This window comes from Vulpes lagopus, chromosome 21 (assembly GCF_018345385.1).
Source record: "Vulpes lagopus strain Blue_001 chromosome 21, ASM1834538v1, whole genome shotgun sequence".
NCBI classification, from domain to species: domain Eukaryota; kingdom Metazoa; phylum Chordata; class Mammalia; order Carnivora; family Canidae; genus Vulpes; species Vulpes lagopus.
Window position 1 is genome coordinate 1321103 of NC_054844.1, and position 24316 is coordinate 1345418.

Genomic DNA, 24316 nt, shown 5'->3' on the forward strand with positions numbered 1-24316 from the left:
CACATGACATGCATGACAGGCTCTGTGTCCTGCATGGAAGAAACTTGTCTAATTACACTGAAGGCAGGAGTTCCCTAGTTTAGATGGCCACGTCAGGTCCTGCCTAATGCCATTCCAGATGGCTGCTCCCCAGGCATCAGTAGCCACTCCCTTGGCTTTCCATTTCTGCTTCCCTCTCCAGCAAGTTCTTGGGGGGGACCTGAGGAGGGTGAGAATTGAGGGGAGTTTCCTCATAGGAAACTCAAGTTAGAGCTTGAATCAAGGGGCTGGAATAATTTGTGAGGAAGAAAACAGGTTTCCCCAGGGGATGCTGTCTGTGGAGGCCAGTTTTGGTTTGCTCTTACTCTGGTGAGATTTCCAGAGTGCCTGATAGGTGCTACTGTGTTAGCACCTGGAGGGATATAAATGTGGGTAAGAGGTAGTCTTGCTAAAAGAGGATCCTGACCTTCCTTGACTCCTCTTCATCATCAGACAATGTTGCAACTCTGCCCACCTCCCCCCATCCTCCACGACTGTCACCGGCATGTCCAGTACCTGCTTCCCCCCCTCAGCCCATACCAGTGCATGTTCTTCTCTAGGCAGTCAGCATGCTGGTTCAAACACATGAATCTGATGGTAGAACTCCCCCTAAGGCCTGCTCTGTGTGGATTCTGAGGGCAATCTTCATTAATCCGTATCCCTTCCAGATCCCGAAGGACCTGTGTCCTCTGACCCCTCCTCTCGCTCACTGTTCTCAGTTCCCAAAACAAGCTGAGCTTGCCTGTGCCTCAGGGCCTTTGCTCTCCCCTCTTCCTGAAATGCCCTTTCGGCTTCTTTTTAATCCCTGGGTCTCAGTTTAACCAGTACCTTCCTGACTACCTTGTCTGAAGGTGGCCTCTTTCTCCCAGCATAGCACTTGCCCTATTTCATAATCTGTTGGTCTCTGCACTACACCATGAGCCCTGTGATATAATACCATGTCTCCGCATCATCACTCAGGTGCTCAATAGCAATTTATAGAAAAAAAAAAAAGATGGAAAAAGCAGTACTAATAAGTGGAAATTACATAGGGGCACATTTCAGTTCAATATAAAGAAGGATTCCCAACAGAGCTGCCCGTAGAAATCTCTCCTGGCAAAAAGGAGGAAGGTTTAGAGATTTCTGCATTGATGGAAGATTGATGATCTTAATGATGTTTTCTCACATTAATATTTGGACTTTCTATTCCTTGTTCTCCAGTTTCATAATTTTCATCATGCATTCAGGCATGCATGCATTCAACTTTCACTGAATGTCTCTCATGGGACACAGGAATGCATATGAAACAGTTCCTGCCTTCCAGGAATTTGGCAATCTAAGTTTTGTCTCCACATCTTGCAAGTCTTCCCATTTCAAGTGCATCTGCGTGTATGTGGGCATGTGTGGATGTATATACATTAACTTGCAGGCTGTTTGGTGTAGTCACCTCTCAGGTGACTATCTCCTCTCTTGAGAGTACCTGTCACTTAGGTAATCCAGAAGGTCCAGGGAGGTTAGGGAGGTGAAATCCAGAAGGTCCAGACCAATGCAAGCAAAACACAGGTGCCAAGGACAGAACGGGCGAATGAGGGGGAAAGGGAGGTTAGGGGCCTCAGAGGAGGCAGAAGGACATGGGAATGGAATGACTCTATCAGTTTGCATAGATTTGTTTCTTGAGACTGGCCTGCTTTCCTTTTGTCTCTGATCCGTTTTTAAGGAAGAATGTGAACACTTGCTGAGGACCCACTAGATGCACAACAACATCTCAGCATGCTGAGATGATATTTGTTGTTTCAAATATGGGTATGGACAGAGCTTGCTTTTGAATCACCTAAAACTGCATTAAAATGTCCCCCAAACAACTAAAAACTAGCTCTGCCATCTTGACACATCCTTGGATTTTCTCTGACCTTCAGTTTCCTACATCTCATAGGACTTGTCTCACAAACTGATTGAGAGATCAAGAATGGAGATAATCTAGTTGTAACGTCTGGTTCTTTAGACAATATGTATTACTCCCTTCCCTCCTTGTTTCTGAGTGTTATTTAAGGTATTGGAACTGATTCAAAATGGGTTCATGTGTTTATTCACTGCTTCTTAAGTAGGGACAGGAATACCAGCCTGAATATGTTTACCAGGGATGGATGCGATGATAACCTGGGGACTCTCTAAGATCCAAGAATGAGCCACAGTTAGGGAGGTCTGTTCTTAAAAAGGTGAAGTGAGCAAGGCTGCGCTCACTAGCCTGCTTCTCGTCATCACTGTGTCCCTGGTGTCAAGCACACTGCCTGCCATGTAGGTGCTCAACATAATATTTGCTGAGCTGTTGATGAACTTTTAGCCTGTAGCAAAACACTAGCCTGGCAACATACAGGCAAAGAGTTCCAGAAATAAAGAGTGTGAAGAAAGACAAGGCCTAGGGACAGAGAAAGAGAGGAAATGGCAAGAAATGGAGCTCAAATCTTGTCCCTGTGATGGGGTTACTTTAGTCACAGGAAAAGGTGAGTGATAGTCTTAGATGTTGTAGCATGGCTTATGCTGTGTCTTATTCTCCAACTTCAAGGATGCATTAGGGTCAGCCTTGAAATTATATTATGATGTTAGGCAGAAATCTGTGTGAAGGGATAGAATAGATACACTCAGGATAAGAGATGACAGAGCACCAGAATTGCTAACGGGTCGATTTTAAAATGGTAATGGATAAGAAAGGCATGATAAAGCAGGAGGCTCCTTTTTTGGGAGTTAGAGGGCTGGTGCAACCTCCCCAGGCTAAGGAGCCCTGCCATGTTCCATCTATATGGCACCTTCCTCAGAAGCCATAGGTACCTTTTAGATGTTGCTATGATCCACAGGCTTGTGTTTCCACCCTACCCCCACACTCTGCATTTCACATGTCAGAATCCTGATGCCCAAAGACATGGTGTTAGGAGGTGGGGTACTTGGGAGGGGAGATCATGAAGGTGAAACCCACAAGAATGGGATTCATGCTTTTATAGAAGGGTTCCCACAGAGCTCCCTTACCCCTTCCATCATGTAGGGACACAGTGAGAAGGTGCCAGCTGTGAACCAGGAAGATGCCCCTCACCAGAGAATGTAACCATGCTGACACCTTGATCTTAGACTTCCAACCTCCAGGACTGTGAGAAATACATTTTAGCTGTTTATAAGCTGCCCAGTCCCCGGCATTTTCTCTAGCAGTCCGAAGGAATGAGCACAGACATCACCTTACTCCATCTCACATAGTCTGCTGAGCTAGTCTTCCTACTTCACAGAGAAACGGAGCTAAAGAAAGAATTGCACTAGGAGGGATAGCCCTACTGGCCCACCCCCAACTTATTCAGTGACACTGACATGGGAGTTGGGCTTCCTGGTTCTCAATCTACCAGCATTTCTTCTCTTGTTGGTGAGTAGATGATTAAACAAAGACAGGAAAATTTGCTTGGTAGAAAAGAAAGCCTTGCAAAAATGATTGCATCACACAGAAACGTATGCCTAACTTGTTAGCAAGTGGTGCAGTTAGAGCCAAAGGTACAGTTGGAGATGAAGTAGATTTTAGCCGGCAATGTCATTATCTGGCAAAAACAAACCAGGTTTCTAGAGAATACTCAGCTTTCCAGAAGAGGAAATGGCCCTGGTTTGCATCCTTTCCTACTGGTCATCTTACTTCTACCTTCCTTCTCCTGGTCCATTACTGGGCTATAGAGAAAGAGTCCTGAAATAGATGTTGGCCTGTGGAAGAGCGTGGGGTATCTGAGTCTCTCCTAGCCAGGGGTAGGGAGTATCACCCAGGGGCAGGCCTAGGCTCAGGCCTGAATGGTATCCTGTGTCTGGAGTCTTCTTGCCTCCTTGGTTGCTGCACTGGTGCATCTATAGGAAGTCTGGCCCTGCCATCCTTCTCACTCCATTTGCCCGGGCTGACCCAGGGCCCCTGGGGGTTGCTCAGGGACTCGATGGCAGCTGACAGAACTCCTGTGCTGATCAGCAGCTTCTCTAACACAGGCTCACATGTCCTTTTCTCCCTGGGCTCTGTTTCTGTCAGAGTTGGCAACACTTTGGCACCCATTCTTTAGTGCACCCCCTGACCACTTGCCTCCTTTGGTGGACAGCGAGCATATCTGAGTTTGGAAGCTAATGAATACTGTAGTCCAGATATGATACCCTGGCCTGAGTAGGACAGTAGGCAGGGCTCATTTTTGGTAAAAATGGTTTTCTCTTCCTGGGGTCAGAAAAGCAAATAAGCTACTTGCCTTGGGGCTTGGGGCTTGTGTCATCACTAAGATGCTCTCCCAGCTTCTCTTCCTGCCTTGTGAGTATCAGAACACTGCTCCCTTTCCCCAGGGGACAGCTTGCTTATGGAAGACAGGCCTCCAACGCCTAAAAGTGGGTCCATGTCTGAACAGTCTGGACCTTCAGCTTCAGAAGCCCCCTTTGCATTTGTAGAGGGCACGGGTGCCCCTGGAGAACCCCAAGTTGGCATCTTTATGACCTCTTCAGGCTGTGTGTGGAAAGCTATTGGCCAAGGGGAAACCAGATGCTGGATCTTTAAGGAAAGAAACTTCCAGACATGGATGGAACTGACAGAGTAGACTGAGAAATTGGGCTTCAGACTTTCCTTGCAAGTGTTCTCTCTGAGTGCTTCCGGGCCATCCACCCCTCCATTCCAGCTTTCCTTCTGCCTGCTAATAGGCGAACCTAGAGCCTCAACCTAGCCCATACCTGTCCCTTTTGCCACAAGCCCAGTGGAAAAAAGTTAGCTCCATCTTGATCATGCTAATATCCCCAAACCTTTGCCAGGGCCTATGCCCACCTTTGTCAGGGCCAACAATCCTTCCCAAGAGAAGAATCAACAGAGTATGAAACAAACAACAGAGTATGCAGAGAAAAGATTGCTCTGGGGACTACTGGAAGCCATGGGATGCCCTGCACTGTATAGGCATGATTAGCAGTAAGAGGAAGGTGGCCTTTGGAGAAGATGCAGAGCAGGCTGGCCCTGGCTCAGGCACTGCACAGTGCTGATCACTAAGAGGACCATTTGAGAGCCTCCTGTCTCTTCCTTCTCATAGCCTGGTGGCTACTCATGTGGGTGGGACCATAGTGAGGCTGTGCCCAGTGCTGGGCTATAGGGAGGGGCCTGACAAGTATTTGACCTCCATGGTCCTGAGCAGCTCTGATTCTCAAATTATCTCATTAACCAGGCTTCCTTCTAGTTATGACTCATCCTTTGCTCCCAGCCAAAGGAAGTGTGCATGAGCCACTGATGGACTCCTCAGGACAACAGACTGAGGAAAGGAGGATCTGCATTCTTTGCCAGCATCAGCCCCTGCTTCCAATCTCACCCTCTCTCTGTTTCTCTACTCTCCAAGAAGCAGCAATGGCTTCATTGCCCTCACGTCCTCTTTCCAGAAAGATAACAGGGACTACACAAAAAGCCCCCCAAAGCAGAGACAATATAGTGGCAGCACAATTACTGCCCCACTGTTAGCTGACACTATTAAAATGTTAGCCAGGTTCTCTGTGTTGGGGGCAGGGGACAGGAGTCACAGCCCCAGGCAGTTCAGGTGGCTTGTTATAAGGCATGTGGGAGCCTGGCAGTAGAAGCCATTGGGCAAGGTTAGGAGGCCAGGCAGGGCTGAGCTGGGGAGATGATGTGGCTGGAAGGCTGGCACCCCCCTTGGAAGTGACATCAAAGCTACCAGGCAGCCAGTCTCTGGCCAGCATTGGGGATATGTGAGGTCAAGGCTCTACATCCTGGGTCAGGTAAGAACTGGGTAGGGCGTAAGGCTCTCAGATGTCACTTTCACTAGGGCACTAACATACTATCAGGAAACCTAGTCTGAAGTCCAATGGACTGGGAAACAAGAGTAGCTGGTGCCCCAGGGATCACCAGGGACACACCTTATATTCAACCTCTGGCAGCAGACTAATTCCAGATGGCACCTGCTACGGCACTTTCTCTGCCTTCCTTTGGGCCTTCCGTAGCTCAGAGACTGGTGGGACAGGATCCATAGGAAAAGAACCTCAGCACTTGCAGGTGACAAGGGATGACTTTGAGAATTGGCCAAGTCAGGAGAAAATCCACACTGTGAGATCCCAGAGCAAGAGACCGTCTTACCCTGACAAGAGGGCTTCCACCATCATGAGTCAATTTCTGGTGGAAAATTAACAGCTGGAGAGAGAGTGGGAGGGTGAGGTAAACCATCTGGCTTCATGAAGCCAGCCAGAGCAGCTGGGCTGAAGAAACCAAGATAGAGGACAGCAGAAGCTGGGAATATTATGGGAAAGAGCAGTGTCTAGAGCTGTGCTGCCCAATATAGCAGCTGCTGGCCACATTTGGCTATATAATTTTGAATTAATTAAATATATTTGAAAACCAATCCTTGGCTGTACTAACTACATTTCAAGTGCTCAACAGCTACAGGAGGCTGGTGGCTATATTATAGACAGCGTGTGTGGAATATTGCAGGAAGTTCTATTAGCTAGAGCTGGTCCAAAGACCTCGCTTGATCCCTTAGGTTTGAAATGCCTCTGGGCCCTAATTTGTCCTGCATCATGAAAGTAAGTCCCAAGGCTTCAGCTACTCTTATTCAAGAAGCCTGGGGTGGCAGGAAGGTCAATGAGCGATTTTACTTTGGTTCTGTTCACCTTTCACCTTTCTAGACTATTCTCAAGTTGGGAGAAAGCTGAAAGGGGAGGCCATGGCTCTGATCACAGAGAGCTGCCAGAGTCAAATCCCCTCCAGCATCCTCCCCTGAGGGAGATACAGACCTGCTTCTTCATCCCTTCATGACCCACTTGAAAGTTTACAGGGAGCAGAGTAGTCAGTCAGGAGCCTTTTTCACTGGGACAACTCCTACCTTCCTGGGCTAAGGAGAGCAAACCTGAAGCCCCTCCCCTCCTCCCCTCCTCATTGTGCTCGCTGAGTCATTGTCAACAGCAAATCCCAGGCAACCAAGTGACATCACCACCCCTTCTGGTACTAAAACCTGTAGTTAACAGTGGAGTATCTGTGACTGGCACTGCTTCTGGAACCAGGTTCTTGCCTCTCTCTCTCCATGGTGATGTCAGAGCTGCCCAAGTGGGCTTCAGCCTTGGGACCACCCAGGGTCATCCTATCAGCGAGAAAGGGTTTGCTGGCGGCTTCCCTTTCTCCTGCTGTTCTCACTCTGGGTAACGTCCAATCTAGAGTTTTCACTAGGATGTTCAGAATCCATGGATCAGTTTAAAGAGAAAGGACATGTTTATAATACTGAGTTTTCCAATTCATGAACACGATATATTTCTCAACTTACTTAGCTTTCTTTAGTTCCTTTCTATGAAATTTTATAGTTTTCTCTGCAGAGATCTTAGTAATTTTTTGTTAGATTTATTCTGAAGCATTAGATATTTTTCAGTGCTTATCATAAAGTATATCTTAATTTTTTTGGTGTGTCTTTGCTGATGCATTTCAATTCACTATTAAGAGAACAACCCAGTTATCTAGTTACCTTCAGACAATTCTGACCAAGACTTTTCCATGCTGGCCAACTTGGTCCTACATAATCATGTAGGACCCAGGTACTTCTTTGGGAAAAGTCTTTCTTATTTTACTCTATCTTGTCACAATAGAAAACTAGGGATTGAGGAACCTAGCAGTCACTTTATGGTTTAGACCACCACAGCTAGCTACTTCCTAGGAAATGGCTTATTTCTTGATCTGCAGGTTGTCTTGCACCTGAGGCTGAGGACCCTGTAGGGATCAATTTCATTTGCTTTGTAGGGCAGGTTTGCCCAATATATCTTCTGTGGTCATGAGGTATAATTCACAAAGTCCACTGCAGGGCTCTACAGACTGCATCAGACATCATGAGAGACACATCTGAGTCAACTGTGGAATGACTCAAGGCTCTGAAATATTTAAACCATATGTCTCATGAAATGAGGTAAAAGTGGTGCCAGTTTCCCTGTTAGAGGCTGTCATCTGCGACTGAAGCTCAACTTGGCAATGAACCTGCATTCCCAGCCTCACTGGTCACGTTGCTGTGGGCTGTGAACCTGTCAGTACTGCCAGGCCACATGGTTTGGAATAGGACCACAGGTAAGCAGAGGTACCATGGTCCCTATGGAAGGTGACCAGGGACATTCAGTGGTCTTTTCTAGGTCAGGACAAAATTTATGCTCCTGAATTAGACTGGGCTTGGAATGGAAAGTGAAAAGAGTATACTTACTACCCTGGAGGAGGTAGGAAACACCATTGTTATCACCAAATGACATTTATTAGGAGTCTTATTCTCTGAAAATTAGCCAAGATCCCTAGGCATTCTTTGAGAGAAGGAATCAGCATTGCAAGAATATCTTTGAAGTCCCTCAAAGGTTGTTTCCTTCTTTCTGAAAAGCACCCAGTAGAACACCTGGCATGGAAGATGCTTGCTAACAGCTTGGAGTGGTGGAAATTACATCAACTAAAAAGTCAGGTTTTATTCCCAGTTCTGCCACTTAATAATGGTGTAATTAATTAATAGTATACTTAATTGCTCTGAGCTTCACTTCCCTCTTCCCTAAAATGAGGATGCTTTTGAGGGTGTTTTGAGGATTACATGGAATGAGGTACGTGTAGCACAAGGTAGGTTATTCAGAAATGTTAGTTGAATTTTAATTCAAAGAAGATGATAGACATCTTGTTAAAGGAATATGGATCCAACAGCCCAGAAGCACTCCCCCAATTAATCCCAGGACAAGTAAAATTTTGAATAAAAATGGAATATATAGATAAGGACCCTTTCTTTTTGTCTCCTGTTGATCTATGTTATATCTATAAAAACAGTAAAGGAGGGGGAGAGAACGCTCAAAAAGCAAGAGAGGTTTCCTCAAGTCTATTACCATATAATTATTTTAGAACAAACGCTTTCCTTCTCATTGCTCTCCAAAAGGAGTTGCGATAGCTAGGGGAGCCACTGAGTTGCAGTTATACCCTCCTTCAGAAGTAGGTGCCTGTGTTGTGAATCCCAAGCCGATGGATGCCAATGATTCTGACCTGTCTTCAGGGGTGAAAGATGGTGTGTGATGCTCAGGTCAGTTTACTCCTACATTACCCAGGAAAATGGGGGGTGGGGCAGGTTAGCAAGGGCACAGAGAATCCAAGGTGACAGCCAATCCCACCTTCCTTATCCTGCCTCATTCAGCCAATGGTTCTAATCCTTCTCCTAGCCTTTTTTTCTAGAAATTGCTCACAAGTAGCAAACCACAGACATTTGCCCTTCATGTACTGGAAAGTGCAAGAGAATAATGAACAGGAGGACCCCATAGGCTGGAACACTGAGCCCTGAGCAAATGAAGCCCTGACTGGGCCTTTTGCAATGAGAGTGGTCTGTATGGCTGATGAAGTGAGAGAAGAGTAGAACAGCAGCCTGAGTGAATCTGGGGGGCTGGTTGTGAAGAGGTTTGGCTTGCCAGTCTGTGGGCATAGTTCTTCTAGAATATGTGCTGGGGGATGAGGGTGAGGACAGGGTGGGAAAGGGGTGAAGAAGGACCATCATCTGCCTCCTTGGAAGAAGAAGCTTGGCTCAGGGAGGAATCTGTTTCCTATATTTCCCAGCCACAGACTAGAGCGGAGACTCTATTTCAAGGGGTTGTTTTGGTACAACTCCTGTAGATTTAGGAGTTGCAACAATTATCTTCCAAGAAGATGGGGTCTTTCATTGATTATTTCTGCCCCTCACTCTCCTTCTTTCAGTATTTGCACTCCTCTTCCCCTTCTCTATCCCTTCAGTGCCTACAGACCAGACACCTTTTTCAGAGGCCTACCTTGGGTTTGAAGGCAATGAGCTTCAGAATCATCTCCACGGTGAAGAGGCCAGTGAAGAGCATGTTGAGGATGTTCATGGCAATTTTGAATAGGCAGCTCTGGCCATAGTGCTGAGGGGAGGGGAAGGACTGTGAAAATGAGGCAGGGACAGCCCTACTCCTTGCCACCCTCCTCTCAACAGAGATCTTCCTTGAACCAAGCCCTGGAAGGCCATTTTCATCTCCATGGGCAGCCAGCTGGACTCAGGAAATCCTGAAAATTCTTCCCTTTTCTGCTAGCTCTGAAAACACATGTTGGCAGAGTTCTGTGTTCCTGCTTTGACTGGTTATGACAACTTTTTGGAGACTTCCAGTTCTCAAGAGAGCTCAAGCACAAGTTGACCTCCCTGAAGACAGGTGGATATAGAATCAATCTCTATAAACATGCCTCATAATAACAAACTCTTCAAGCTCCCCCTGTGTTCTCCATTTCCCTCACTCTTAACATTTTATTAACCCAGGCCTCTATGGATTCTCTTATAAGTTCCCAGAGAGGAGCACATCCTTGAGAAGGGACACTTGTTCTGTTTTTTCCCCCCTCTTGGCCAACAAGAAGGTGACACTCTGGAGACAGCCATGCAGCTCTTCTACACTTCATATCCTTCCCTAGCATTCTCCCTCCTACAGGGATCATGGATCTAGGGACCCCCTCAGACTGACCTGCATGGCCAAGCAGATGGTGTTGAGCAGGATGAGGACGAACATCAGGTATTCAAAGTAGGTGGAGTTGACCACATACCACACTTTGTACTGGTGCTGGTTCTTGGGGATGTACCTCCGCAGGGGCCGGGCCTTGAGGGCATATTCCACGCACTGTCGCTGGGAGGGAGGCAGGAGGAGGGGTGGGGTGGGAATGAAGAGAGGGGGTTAGTAACCTGGAAGATATGTGTGGAGATGGCAGAGGAGGTAGGATGTGGATGAAACCACACACCTAGGGAGTCACAGAAATAATCTATTTCTCTGGCTCATTTACAGGTCTGCGATGTTATTTGGACTTTTTTTCCCCCTATATCACTCCCTCAGTCAGAGAAAGAATCACCTCTAGTCAGTCTCCTTACCAAGATTTAGTCAAGAGGTTTGTGTCTCCTTTTTTCAACTTGGTAATGCCTGGTATACTGCTGACACTTAGTTGGCATTTGATAAATACTTACTGAATGATGGACAGTTGGTCTTCCCATTGATTTTTTCCTATGCCATAGACTCTCCTTGAGGGGTGAGCACTTCTCAGCTTTTCCTTTCCTTCCTGTCCTAAGTCAATCTTCCTTATTTACCTATATGTCCACATATCAGAAGACATAGTTCAAGGATGGGGGTAGATCTTGAGCTAGCTAGATTCCTGGGAATCCAGCACATATCCAACTCATTTCTCTGTACCAGGCCCAGATTCCCACATCAGAAACTGGGGGGTCACTCTAGTCTTTTCATTTACCCTCAGCCTCCTCATCCAATCTGTAGGCCTGACCAATTTTATTTCCTCTTATTCTGCCTACCACCATTATCATTAACCTGACAGTAGATCAGGCTCTAATCAACTCTCATCTACACTTTCTATTTGGCCCCCTTCTTTCCCATCTCACTTCCAACCCGAAGGCAATACAGCAGCAAGAATGATGAGTCTAAACCCAAGAGGTTGACATCAAAACCCATGAGGGGTCCAGCTTGCCTAACTGGTGTAGTGCTGTGTGTCTTGTGCCATGTGCCTTCCCATACAAGATCTTAAGTCACTTATGGACAGGAATATAGTTCCCCCTGACTCTTCACATCAGAGAGCCTAGTTGGGGAAGTGATGTCAGTGACCATATGCTGCAGCCCCTGTAATAGCTTCATTCCTCACTGATGGAGTTGCCAGCTCTTTCTTATAGGCCAACAGAATATCTTACAATACTGTCATTACCATATCATTCCTATGTAAGCCTCTTTCTTGTCCCCACCTCATGCACAGGCTTTTGTGTTTTACTTAAGGAACCATTTACTAGTGGTTTTCTGAAGCCCTTCTCTTCCCCATCCCTGAAACTCTCACTCCCTCATCATTCTAGTTTCTTTCTTCATTATCAGTGTGCCAACCCACGTGGGCAACTTTCTGACTTGTCAACTTCTGAGACATAGGGCATGAGGTTTTTTTCTCCACAGAATCTATCATAGAGTCCCTTAAGTAGATGCTTAACAAATATTTGGTGGCTGAATGCACTTGCCAGATCCAGGATCTGCAGGCATTTGCATTTCTTTTGTCTGGGCTCTACAGAAGACTGACAGCCCTATTCCCTCATTGAGGAATGGACAGATGATCTTAGTATCTGCATGGAGATCTCTTCTCTGACTACAGCTTCTCTTCTGGGTGGGCCACAAGCTGCCAAATGCTGTCATTTCTCACCTAGCCCTGCTCCCCACTGCCCTGGCACCTGTTCCTCTCCTTCCTAGAAAGCTACCTGGTTCTTGTCCAGCTCACAGTTCTTGTATTCCTGCTCCCCCTGCTCCTGGAAGGTGACGATAACGAAACCCACGAAGATGTTCATCATGAAGAAGGCAATGATGATGATGTAGATGATGAAAAAGATGGAGATCTCCACACGGTAGTTGTAGATGGGGCCCTTGTCTTCTGTGTGGGAGTCGATGGAGCGGTACAGCAGCCTGCAGGAGGAGACAGGCCCCACAGAGGGAAGCAGAGAAGCAGTGTCACCTCTGTGGAACGATGGCACCACTGTTCTCTTAGGGATCCTTGGATCAGGGGAGCTGGAAACAGTTCTAGGCTGGGAGTAAGAAGATCTGAGTTCAAGGCCTAGCTCTGCCACTTACTGGTATGGGACCATGAGCAAATAAGCCTCTCTGAGCCTCAGATTCTTCATCTATAAAATGAAGACAATAATTCCTAATTTTCCTACCTTACAGGGTGGTTGACATAATGTATATGAGGGTGTTCTGAAACTGTCAAGAATTATTTTAATGTAAAATGAGTCATGGACATTGACTTCAAATACTGGAAACATTAGTAAATATTGAAATAGCTTTGCAAACTGGCATAGACTCAGAGGATGTTACAGTGAACTTAAAATAAATCTATCTGAGAGCAAATATCCATTTAGATAAAAATACTAGATGAAAAGTGACCCAGGATTATTCAGATTATCAACAATGGTTTGGATTCATACTTAGGTAGGTTACATATGTATGCCATTTGTTTGGGCCTGGACTATGTGCCCATTACGTTTGTTTCTCTTCATGGACAGGGATTATCTCCTCTCTTTCCTTTGTTATTCTCTACACTATTCTGTTATTCTCTAGGTACTATCTATATTTTCCACATAAGAATGGTGACTCTCATCTCAGATCCATGTGGTATTACTGACTTAGAAATATTTAGAATTTTCTAACTTTTCAACAATAATTTCCCTGGAATACAGCAGGTAGAGGGCATGGGGAAGCAGGTGTCTATACAAGATATATGGAACACCGATGGACAAGCTGTCTAGTAGAGGTGATGCAGTATAAAAGGCCAGCCTGGCTGATTGAGGCATTATCTCTGCAGAGGAATTCAGACTCAGGCTTCCATCCCTTTCTTACTTCTCACTGTAATTATAGGCAAGTTTTTTTTTTTTCTAAGGAGATTGGGGAAGAGTCTAAAAAACAAATATCTCTGTCATTTCTACCCACATTAAGTGCATGTTGGGAGTAGTAATCTTGAATTCTATGGTAATCCAGGGAGAAACTCACTGGTAATCTAGTGGACAAACTCACTCCACTCCTAGATGCCATGAGAGTAATGACAAAGACCCCTATAATTGTGGCTTACTCTGAGGTAGAGAAGGGGAGTTAAAAGCAGCTCACTTTTGGCTGGACTTTCTGAAATGTTGACATCTTCTAGAAAAAGAAGGGTCTATGTTTCAGCAATGACTATGGTACGAGGCTTGTTCTAGAATAAAACCTCATTGCTTAGGAAGGACACAGGTAAGTATGACCTCTGGGAAGGAGTGTGGACAGTAATAAACATTAGGGAATGTCTTGGCCTCTTATAGCAGAGTGGACAGGACTTGATTTGTATACTCACTCTGGCCACCCTTCAAAGGTAGAGACGGTAAAAAGGGCCATCATGGCTGCCAGAACATTGTCAAAGTCAAACTTGCTGTTCTCCCAGCTGCGGGGTTGGATGATGGGGTGGTCAACCTCCCCGTCCTTGTATGTGATGTAGTTACCCCTGAAAAAGAAAGAAGAGTTAATTCTCTGGTCTCTCGTCTCCATTCACATGTGACCCACCAATGACTCCTGGCTTTGTGGGTGGGATGAGACTGGCCAGACTTAAATCCCACAGTGCTAGCCGTTGGGAAGAACTTCAGTGGGTATACCTTTCAAGAATAGATAATCTTACATGTCATGTCAATGTGATCAAATTACCCATGGGTAAAAGTCCAGCTGTCAGTGCCATCTCAGAAAGAACAGGCTGTCCCTCCTCTCAGGCCAAATTACCAACCTCCCAGAGTTAACTAGCCTCGGTGCTGGCTGCCCTCCAGCTTGTACTCACTTGCATTCCGCCTCGGTCTGTTTGGAACTATCTGAACAGGTGTAGAGCTTTCCCTGGAAGGCAGAAGGACAAAGTGATTGGAGATGTTCATTAATCAATGAATCAGTCAAAAATTGATTAGTGATCATCTCTATAGCCCAGCACTGTGCTAGGAACTTGGGATGAAAATGCAAGGAGAGCTGAATCTGGGATCCCTGGGTGGCGCAGTGGTTTAGCGCCTGCTTTTGGCCCAGGGCGCGATCCTGGAGACCCGGAATCGAATCCCACGTCGGGCTCCCGGTGCATGGAGCCTGCTTCTCCCTCTGCCTGTGTCTCTGCCTCTCTCTCTCTCTCTCTGTGTGACTATCATAAATAAATAAAAATTAAAAAAAAAAGAAAATGCAAGGAGAGCTGAATCTAATCAGGAAGATATGACTCGCATATACAAAGCAGTTAGCAAATAAAGATGCTTAGTGCTGCAAGTACCACTGAAATTTACAAAAAAGGGGGGGGACTCTACTCCATGAAAGCTGGACTCTTTTGGCTGGCTCAAGGAAGGTGGAAGTGGAACGGGATTTGGAAGGATAAATTAGATGGGAGGAAATCAGGGGAATTCATATGGTTGGTGGGAGAGGGCAGGGGGAAGAATGCTTCAGATGGGGGAACAGCAAAAATAAAATGATTGAGCAGAAAGAGCAGAAATCAATAGCCAAGGAACCTTGTCTAGAAGCAGTGAGAGAGAGCCTGGGTGGATGCAGGGCTCAGAAAGCTAGGCGGAGATGGGTGGATTTGATGCTGTTGATAATGGGGGACCACTGTGGGTTTTAAGCAGGTGACTGACATGAGGTTTTAGAGAATAAGAGTCCCTCTCCCTTTCTTGCTAGAAGGAAGGGCAGGCTGTGCTGTGAGGGTGAAGGGTCCTTGGCTTGGTAGAGAGCACCTCCTTCTAGGCTCTTCCTCTTTCCCTGGGCTAAGCTGAGAGAAAGGTTGAGGTTCCGCTCATCCCAAGTCTGATCCGGGCCGCTGTCCTCTTTTTGTTGTATCTGTCAGCTCTCTTCCTCAGGAACACTGACAGGAGGGGATGGAAGCAGGAGCACAGATCAGAGCCAAGATATTACCTTGAAAAGCTGGACCCCAATGCAGGCGAACATGAATTGAAGCAGTGTGGTGACAATCACGATGTTCCCGATGGTCCGGATGGCGACGAACACGCACTGTACCACGTGCTGCAGTGGGAAGAGAAGAGTTTCAGGAGTGCCTGCATTGAAGGAAGCTTGAGCTTCCTTTAGCCAAGCGACGAGCCTTTCTGAGGAGTTTGCATGAGCAGCCCCTTTGCCACAAGAGGGAAAATTGGATTCAAACAGGCAAAGTACCTTCTCAGGTTCACATAATGATGGAATCCAATGGAATTCAAAGTCCCCTGATGGGTTCTAGGTGACTCCATGGACAAAAGCCCTGCTAGCTTCCCATTTTATAGGAGTAGAAGCATGGGGACCTCTTCATTACGTGCGGCCCTGGGCTTGTGTGTGTATCTCCTTTTTGTGAGAGTTTTGCTTAGAAGTTCTTTTTTTTTTTTTTTAACTTTTATTGGTGTTTAATTTACCAACATACAGAAAAACACCCAGTGCTCATCCCGTCAAGTGTCCACCTCAGTGCCCGTCACCCATTCCCCTCCAACACCCGCCCTCCTCCCCTTCCACCACCCCTAGTTCGTTTCCCAGAGTTAGGAGTCTTTATGTTCTGTCTCCCTTCCTGATATTTCCCAACATTTCTTTTCCCTTCCTTTATATTCCCTTTCACTATTATTCATATTCCCCAAATGAATGAGAACATACACTGTTTGTCCTTCTCCGATTGACTTATTTCACTCAGCATAATACCCTCCAGTTCCATCCACGTTGAAGCAAATGGTGCGTATTTGTCGTTTCTAATTGCTGAGTAATATTCCATTGTATACATAAACCACATCTTCTTTATCCATTCATCTTTCGATGGACACCGAGGCTCCTTCCACAGTTTGGCTATTGTGGCCATTGCTGATAGAAACATCGGGGTGCAGGTGTCCCGACGTTTCATTGCATCTGAATCTTTGGGGTAAATCCCCAACAGTGCAATTGCTGGGTCGTAGGGCAGGTCTATTTTTAACTCTTTGAGGAACCTCCACACAGTTTTCCAGAGTGGCTGCACCAGTTCACATTCCCACCAACAGTGTAAGAGGGTTCCCTTTTCTCCGCATCCTCTCCAACATTTGTTGTTTCCTGCCTTGTTAATTTTCCCCATTCTCACTGGTGTGAGGTGGTATCTCATTGTGGTTTTGATTTGTATTTCCCTGATGGCAAGTGATGCAGAGCATTTTCTCATGTGCATGTTGGCCATGTCCATGTCTTCCTCTGTGAGATTTCTCTTCATGTCTTTTGCCCATTTCATGATTGGATTGTTTGTTTCTTTGGTGTTGAGTTTAATAAGTTCTTTATAGATTTTGGAAACTAGCCCTTTATCTGATATGTCATTTGCAAATATCTTCTCCCATTCTGTAGGTTGTCTTTTAGTTTTGTTGACTGTATCCTTTGCTGTGCAAAAGCTTCTTATCTTGATGAAGTCCCGATAGTTCATTTTTGCTTTTGTTTCTTTTGCCTTCGTGGATGTATCTTGCAAGAAGTTACTGTGGCCAAGTTCAAAAAGGGTGTTGCCTGTGTTCTCCTCTAGGATTTTGATGGAATCTTGTCTCACATTTAGATCTCTCATCCATTTTGAGTTTATCTTTGTGTATGGTTGAAAGAGAGTGGTCCAGTTTCATTCTTCTGCATGTGGATGTCCAATTTTCCCAGCACCATTTATTGAAGAGACTGTCTTTCTTCCAATGGATAGTCTTTCCTCCTTTATCGAATATTAGATGGCCGTACATTTCAGGGTCCACTTCTGGGTTCTCTATTCTGTTCCATTGATCTATGTGTCTGTTTTTGTGCCAGTACCACACTGTCTTGATGACCACAGCTTTGTAATACAACCTGAAATCTGGCATTGTGATGCCCCCAGCTAAGGTTTTCTTTTTTAAAATTCCCCTGGCTATTCGGGGTCTTTTCTGATTCCACACAAATCTAAAAATAATTTGTTCTAACTCTCTGAAGAAAGTCCATGGTATTTTGATAGGGATTGCATTAAACGTATAAATTGCCCTGGGTAACATTGACATTTTTACAATATTAATTCTGCCAATCCATGAGCATGGAATATTTTTCCATCTCTTTGTGTCTTCCTCAATTTCTTTCAGAAGTGTTCTATAGTTTTTAGGGTATAGATCTTTTACCTCTTTGGTTAGGTTTATTCCTAGGTATCTTATGCTTTTGGGTGCAATTGTAAATGGGATTGACTCCTTAATTTCTCTTTCTTCAGTCTCATTGTTAGTGTATAGAAATGCCATTGATTTCTGGGCATTGATTTTGTATCCTGCCACGCTACCAAATTGCTGTATGAGTTCTAGCAATCTGGGGGTGGAGGCTTTTGGGTTTTCTATGTAGAGTATCATGTCATCGGCGAAGAGGGAGAGTTTGACTTCTTCTTTGCCAATTTGAATGCCTTTAATGTCTTTTTGTTGTCTGATTGCTGAGGCGAGGACTTCCAGAACTATGTTGAACAGCAGTGGTGAGAGTGGACATCCCTGTCTTGTTCCTGATCTTAGGGGAAAGGCTCCCAGTGCTTCCCCATTGAGAATGATATTTGCTGTGGGCTTTTCGTAGATGGCTTTTAAGATGTCGAGGAAAGTTCCCTCTATCCCAACACTCTGAAGGGTTTTGATCAGGAATGGATGCTGTATTTTGTCAAATGCTTTCTCTGCATCTAATGAGAGTATCATATGGTTCTTGGTTTTTCTCTTGCTGATATGATGAATCACATTGATGGTTTTACGAGTGTTGAACCAGCCTTGTGTCCCAGGGATAAATCCTACTTGGTCATGGTGAATAATTTTCTTAATGTGTTGTTGGATCCTATTGGCTAGTATCTTGTTGAGAATTTTTGCATCCATGTTCATCAGGGATATTGGTCTGTAATTCTCCTTTTTGGTGGGGTCTTTGTCTGGTTTCGGAATTAAGGTGATGCTGGCCTCATAGAACGAATTTGGAAGTACTCCATCTCTTTCTATCTTTCCAAACAGCTTTAGTAGAATAGGTATGATTTCTTCTTTAAACGTTTGATAGAATTCCCCTGGGAAGCCATCTGGCCCTGGACTCTTGTGTCTTGGGAGGTTTTTGATGACTGCTTCAATTTCCTCCCTGGTTATTGGCCTGTTCAGGTTTTCTATTTCTTCCTGCTCCAGTTTTGGTAGTTTGTGGCTTTCCAGGAATGCGTCCATTTCTTCTAGATTTCCTAATTTATTGGCATACAGCTGTTCATAATATGTTTTTAAAATCGTTTGTATTTCCTTGGTGTTGGTAGTGATGTCCCCTTTCTCATTCATGATTTTATTAATTTGAGTCTTCTCTCTCTTCTTTTTAATAAGGTTGGCTAATGGTTTATCTATCTTATTAATTCTTTCAAAGAACCAACTCCTGGTTCTGTTGATCTGTTCCACAGTTCTTTTGGTCTCGATATCATTGAGTTCTGCTCGAATTTTAATTAACTCTCTTCTTCTGCTGGGGGTGGGGTCTATTTGTTGCTTTTTCTCTAGTTCCTTTATGTGTAAGGTGAGCTTTTGAATTTGAGATCTTTCCAGTTTTTGAATGTATGCTTGTATTGCGATGTATTTCCCCCTCAGGACTGCTTTTGCTGCATCCCAAAGATTTTGAACGGTTGTATCTTCATTTTCATTAGTTTCCATGAATCTTTTTAATTCTTCCTTAATTTCCTGGTTGACCTTTTCATCTTTTAGCAGGATGGTCCTTAACCTCCACGTGTTTGTGGTCCTTCCATATTTCTTGTTGTGATTAAGTTCTAATTTCAAGGCATTATGGTCTGAGAATATACAGGGGACTATCCCGATCTTTTGGTATCGGTTCAGACCCGATTTGTGACCCAGTATGTGGTCTATTCTGGAGAAAGTTCCATGTGCACTTGAGAAGAATGTGTATTCAGTTGAGTTTGGATGTAAAGTTCTGTAGATATCTGTGAAATCCATCTGGTCCAGTGTATCATTTAAAGCTCTCGTTTCTTTGGAGATATTGTGCTTAGAAGACCTATCCAGGGTAGAAAGAGCTAGATTGAAGTCACCAAGTATAAGTGTATTATTATCAAGGTATTTCTTGAGTTTGGTTATTAATTGGTTTAAATATTTGGCAGCTGCCACATTCGGGGCATATATATTGAGGATTGTTAAGTCCTCTTGTTGGATAGATCCTTTGAGTATGAGATAGTGTCCCTCTTCATCTCTCACTATAGTCTTCGGGGTAAATTTTAATTTATCTGATATAAGGATGGCAACCCCTGCTTTCTTTTGAGGACCATTTGAATGGTAAATGGTTCTCCAACCTTTTATTTTCAGGTTGTAGGTGTCCTTCTGTCTAAAATGAGTCTCTTGTAGACAGCAAATAGATGGGTCCTGCTTTTTTATCCAGTCTGAAACCCTGCGCCTTTTGATGGGGTCATTAAGCCCGTTCACATTCAGAGTTACTATTGATAGATATGAGTTTAGTGTCATCATATCTATTCAGTCCTTGTTTTTGTGGATTGTTCCACTGAACTTCTTCTTAAAGGGGAATTTTAAGAGTCCCCCTTAAAATTTCTTGCAGAGCTGGTTTGGAGGTTACATATTCTTTCAGTTCCTGCCTGTCTTGGAAGCTCTTTATCTCTCCTTCCATTTTGAATGAAAGCCTTGCGGGGTAAAGTATTCTTGGTTGCATGTTCTTTTCATTTAGGACCCTGAATATATCCTGCCAGCCCTTTCTGGCCTGCCAGGTCTCTGTGGAGAGGTCTGCTGTTACCCTAATATTCCTCCCCATAAAAGTCAGGGACTTTTTTTCTCTTGCTGCTTTAAGGATCTTCTCCTTATCTTTGGAATTTGCAAGCTTCACTATTAAATGTCGAGGTGTTGAACGGTTTTTGTTGATTTTAGGGGGGGATCTCTCTATTTCCTGGATCTGAATGCCTGTTTCCCTTCCCAGATTCGGAAAGTTTTCAGCTAGGATTTGTTCAAATACATATTCTGGCCCTCTGTCCCTTTCCGCGCCCTCGGGAACCCCAATTAAACGTAGGTTTTTCTTCCTCAGGCTATCATTTATTTCCCTTAATCTATCCTCATGGTCTTTTAATTGCCTGTCTCTTTTTTCCTCAGTTTCCCTCTTTGCCATCAACTTGTCTTCTATGTCACTCACTCGTTCTTCCACCTCGTCAAGCCTCGTCGTTAGGACTTCTAGCTTGGATTGCATCTCATTTAATTGATTTTTAATTTCTGCCTGATTAGATCTAAATTCTGCAGTCATGAAGTCTCTTGAGTCCTTTATGGTTTTTTCTAGAGCCACCAGTAGCTGTAAAATAGTGCTTCTGAATTGGCTTTCTGACATTGAATTGTAATCCATATTTTGTAACTCTGTGGGAGAGTGGGCTGTTTCTGATTCCTTTTTTTGAGGGGTTTTCCTTCTAGTCATTTTGCTCAGTGCAGAGTGGCCAAAAACAAGTTGTATTGGGAAAAGGAGAAAAAGAGAGAGAAGGAAAGAAAAGAGAAAAAGAAAAAAGAGAAAGAAGAAAAAAATAGGGGAAAAGAGAAGAAAAAGAAAGAAAAAGAAAGAAAGGAGAAAAAAGAAAAAAGGGGGGGTGGGGGAAGCAATCAGAAATCAAGAAGAAAGAGAGAAAAAAAAGCACAAAACAAAACAAAAAAAAAAAAACAAAAAAAAAACAAAAACAAAAACAAAAAAACAAAAAACAAAAAAAAAACCACGGGGGAGTATCTTCCGATTCTGTGTAGTTTAAGTCCCTTGACTTCCCTTGGAACTGGTCCGTCTCGCTGGTCTTCTGGGGGAGGGGCCTGCTGTGCTGATTCTCAGGTGTTGGCACTTGGGGGAGCTGCTCTGCCCCTGCCTGGTGCAGGGCTCGGTGGGGGTTGTTCACCCCGTGAGGCCCCAGGAGGAAGCCACAGTGGCGGGGGGCAGCTCTGGGACCCTGGAGTCAGCCCCCGCAGTAGCTCCGGGGCTCTCCTTCTGCAGGGCCTGGGGGCTCCGGGGCGGGGCCGCTGATCTGCTCAGTTCCAGGCAGGAGCGTCCTTGCTGTCCTGGGCCCTCCCGGCCTCTGCCTGTCCCGGGGGAGGCCGGATCCTGGGCTGTGTCCCGGCGCCCTGTGCTCCGGGGCCTGCGCTGTTGGATTCGCGCTCCCGGCGGTGCAGCCCCCTCCGCGGAGCCGCCGCCCGAGCCTCTCCGAGCTGTTCCCGGAGCCGCGCAGCCCCCTCCGCGGAGCTTCTTCCTCCGCGCGAGCCGCCGCCGCTGAGCTGTTCCCGGAGCCGCGCAGCCCCCTCCGCGGAGCCGCCGCCCGAGCCCCTCCGAGCTGTTCCCGGAGCCGCGCAGCCCCCTCCGCGCGGAGCTTCTTCCTCCGCCCGAGCCGCTGCCGCCGAGCTGTTCCCGGAGCCGCGCAGCCCCCTCCGCGGAGCCGCCGCCCGAGCCCCTCCGAGCTGCTCCGGGTCCCGCCGAGCGCTGCAGCCCTTAGGGAGCTCGGCGCACTCTCCGGGGCGCAGTTCCTCTGTTACTGTCCCCGGGAGCCCGAGGGCATCCCCGCCTTTCTGGGGATCCTGCTCCAATTCCCCGGGGAGCCCCTTTCCGCGGGGAAGGTTGGTGCAGCTCCTGCTCCTCCGGGACGGGGCTCTCCTGTCCTGGGGACACTCGCCCCGGCCTCAGCCCGGCTCCTCGCGGGCCCCTCCCCCTCGGAGGCCTTTTGTGTCTTTAGTTCTTTTTCCCCGTCTTCCTACCTTGATAGAAGCGCGAACTCTTCTCACTGGAGCGTTCCAGCTGGTCTCTCTTTAAATCTCAGGCCGAATTCGTAGGTTTTCAGGATGATTGGATGGTTTTCTAGGTAATTTGCTGAGGACAGGTGACCTGGAGACCCTACTCCTCCGCCATCTTGCCCCTCTCTCCCTGCTTAGAAGTTCTGATTTTAAGTGACTGGCTGCCTGTCCTTGTTCTTTTTCTCCGTGAAGTGGAACTGGTGGTATAGGCAGGAGAGTCCAGGCTCCAACACAGCAGCCACCTGCCCTGGCCATTTTTCCTCCCTCCAGCCTCCCCATCCTGTTGCTTAATTTCCACCAACCCATAGCCAGATAGATGCTTGCTGTGCTGATGGCTTCCCACCAAGGCCCATGCTTCTCACCTTTAGTCCCTTGGCCCTGTTGATGGCCCTCAGGGGCCTGAGGACTCGCAAAACTCGTAAAATCTTCACCACATTGATTGCACTGGACCTGGGAGAGGGAAACAGGGCACGAGAGTAAGCTGTTTTAGTGGAGCAGGAAATCATGTGGTGAGGGAGTATGTTGACAGGCTGAACCCAGGTAAACTTGAGAAAGTATTAAGTCTGTTTTGGGAACTTTCTCATCCTGGGACTATTCGCCAGCCCCTAGAAGAGCCTGGAACTTGCTTGGGACTTCTTGTTGGTATGTAAATAATATGAATAATATGTTTACCATGAATCATTAGCAATATAATGGGCTACTCAGGGGAGCTTTAGAAAAGAGAAACCCCAGCTCTGCCACTTAACAGTCAATTCACCGAGGATAAATTTCCTAACTTTTCTGAACCCTAGTTTTTCATCTGTAAAGTGGGTCTCATAAGGTTGTTGCAGGGATTAAATGAGGAAACATACCTGCATCATCTAGCAGTGTGCTGGGCACATATTATGAGCTGAATAAATGGTAGCTTTGTTACTAAGTCTGATGAAGACATCACTGAACTTGAAGAAATGCTATACAGGTGATGGAGTTTCAGATCTTGTTGGCTGGAGGTGATGGGTGTGGGAGAGGATATTCTGGTGTTATCTCTAAACATGTGTCCCTAGGTAGTCGCCCTTTATGTATGCATATAAAACCCACTGGTTCATAGAACACTTAGGACTTGAAGGAATGGATTCTACACAGCAGGTTCCACACACCTGGATGCTAGGGCCTGGCCAAAATTTCTGGGAGCTTCAGGCTTTTGCTGTTTGCCAGTGGAAATGAGGCACCAGGGTGCAGTTCTCCCCACAAACCACTCAGCAGGAAGCCTACATGGTTTCTGCAGTTATTCATCAACCCGACCCAGGTAGGGTCTATCTTACACACTACCCATCTGATTGAGATATCTTCTCAAGCTTTTGGAGATTCTCGTACCCACCTTGGGACCTAAAAAATGTATGACACATCAGCAAATGCTGATTTCATTCTACATGAGGTTAGGATAATGTGCTCAAGAGGGAGCTGGTAGAAAGATCTGATTTCTCTAGTTCATGGCTTTTTTTTTTTTTCATGGCTCTTTTATTCCAAAGGGCTCAAAGGGCATTCCTAGTTATCCCAGTGTCTCAGGGAGGGAGTCTGTTTGCACTGAATGGCAATGGAAGGGATTTTTAAGGTTGGAGGTAGGTGGGGAAGGCACAGACTAAAAGGAGAGGGGAGGTTCTTGGTTCACAGTTAAATAGTAATTTAGTGATAGGGCTGGGATTAGAATCTAGACTTGTGGGCTCCCAGGCAGACAGCTGATACAACTGATGATCACAGAAAGGGTCTCACTCCTCATGTCCAATGTCCACTCTTTTTAGGCTTACCACGAAAACATCCTTGGAAAGAGAGACTTAAGACCCCTTTCTTGTGCCATTGGTATGACCTTGGGTAAATCTCATGTCCTGAACCTCCATTTTCCTGTCTATAAAATGGTGGTAACAGCCCCCTGCCCTGTCTGCCTTATAGGTTTTTGTTTTTGTTTTGCGAGGAGTGTAGAAGAATATGCATGTAAAAGTGCTTCGAAGCTGAAGGGGAGGGTTAACATTAGCAGCAGATAGAACATGGGAAAAACTAGTAATCAGGTCCTTTTAAATATGAGCAAATTGGCAACCTTGGCTGTATAATGG

At 45.8% G+C, this 24316-nt stretch overlaps 1 protein-coding gene across 50 annotated transcripts in view; it reads right to left on the reverse strand.

The window, feature by feature from the left end:
• Positions 1-24316, reverse strand: part of CACNA1C (calcium voltage-gated channel subunit alpha1 C) — a 760002-nt gene that overhangs the window by 79529 nt on the left and 656157 nt on the right. For all 50 annotated transcript variants that reach the window (XM_041735639.1, XM_041735630.1, XM_041735636.1 and 47 more), the window contains 7 exons: positions 22592-22679; positions 15427-15534; positions 14330-14382; positions 13859-14005; positions 12243-12444; positions 10477-10635; positions 9778-9888 (listed from right to left, as the gene is read on the reverse strand). In XM_041735639.1, the coding sequence (XP_041591573.1) occupies positions 9778-9888; positions 10477-10635; positions 12243-12444; positions 13859-14005; positions 14330-14382; positions 15427-15534; positions 22592-22679 (868 nt within the window). The remainder of the gene's footprint in view (positions 1-9777; positions 9889-10476; positions 10636-12242; positions 12445-13858; positions 14006-14329; positions 14383-15426; positions 15535-22591; positions 22680-24316) is intronic.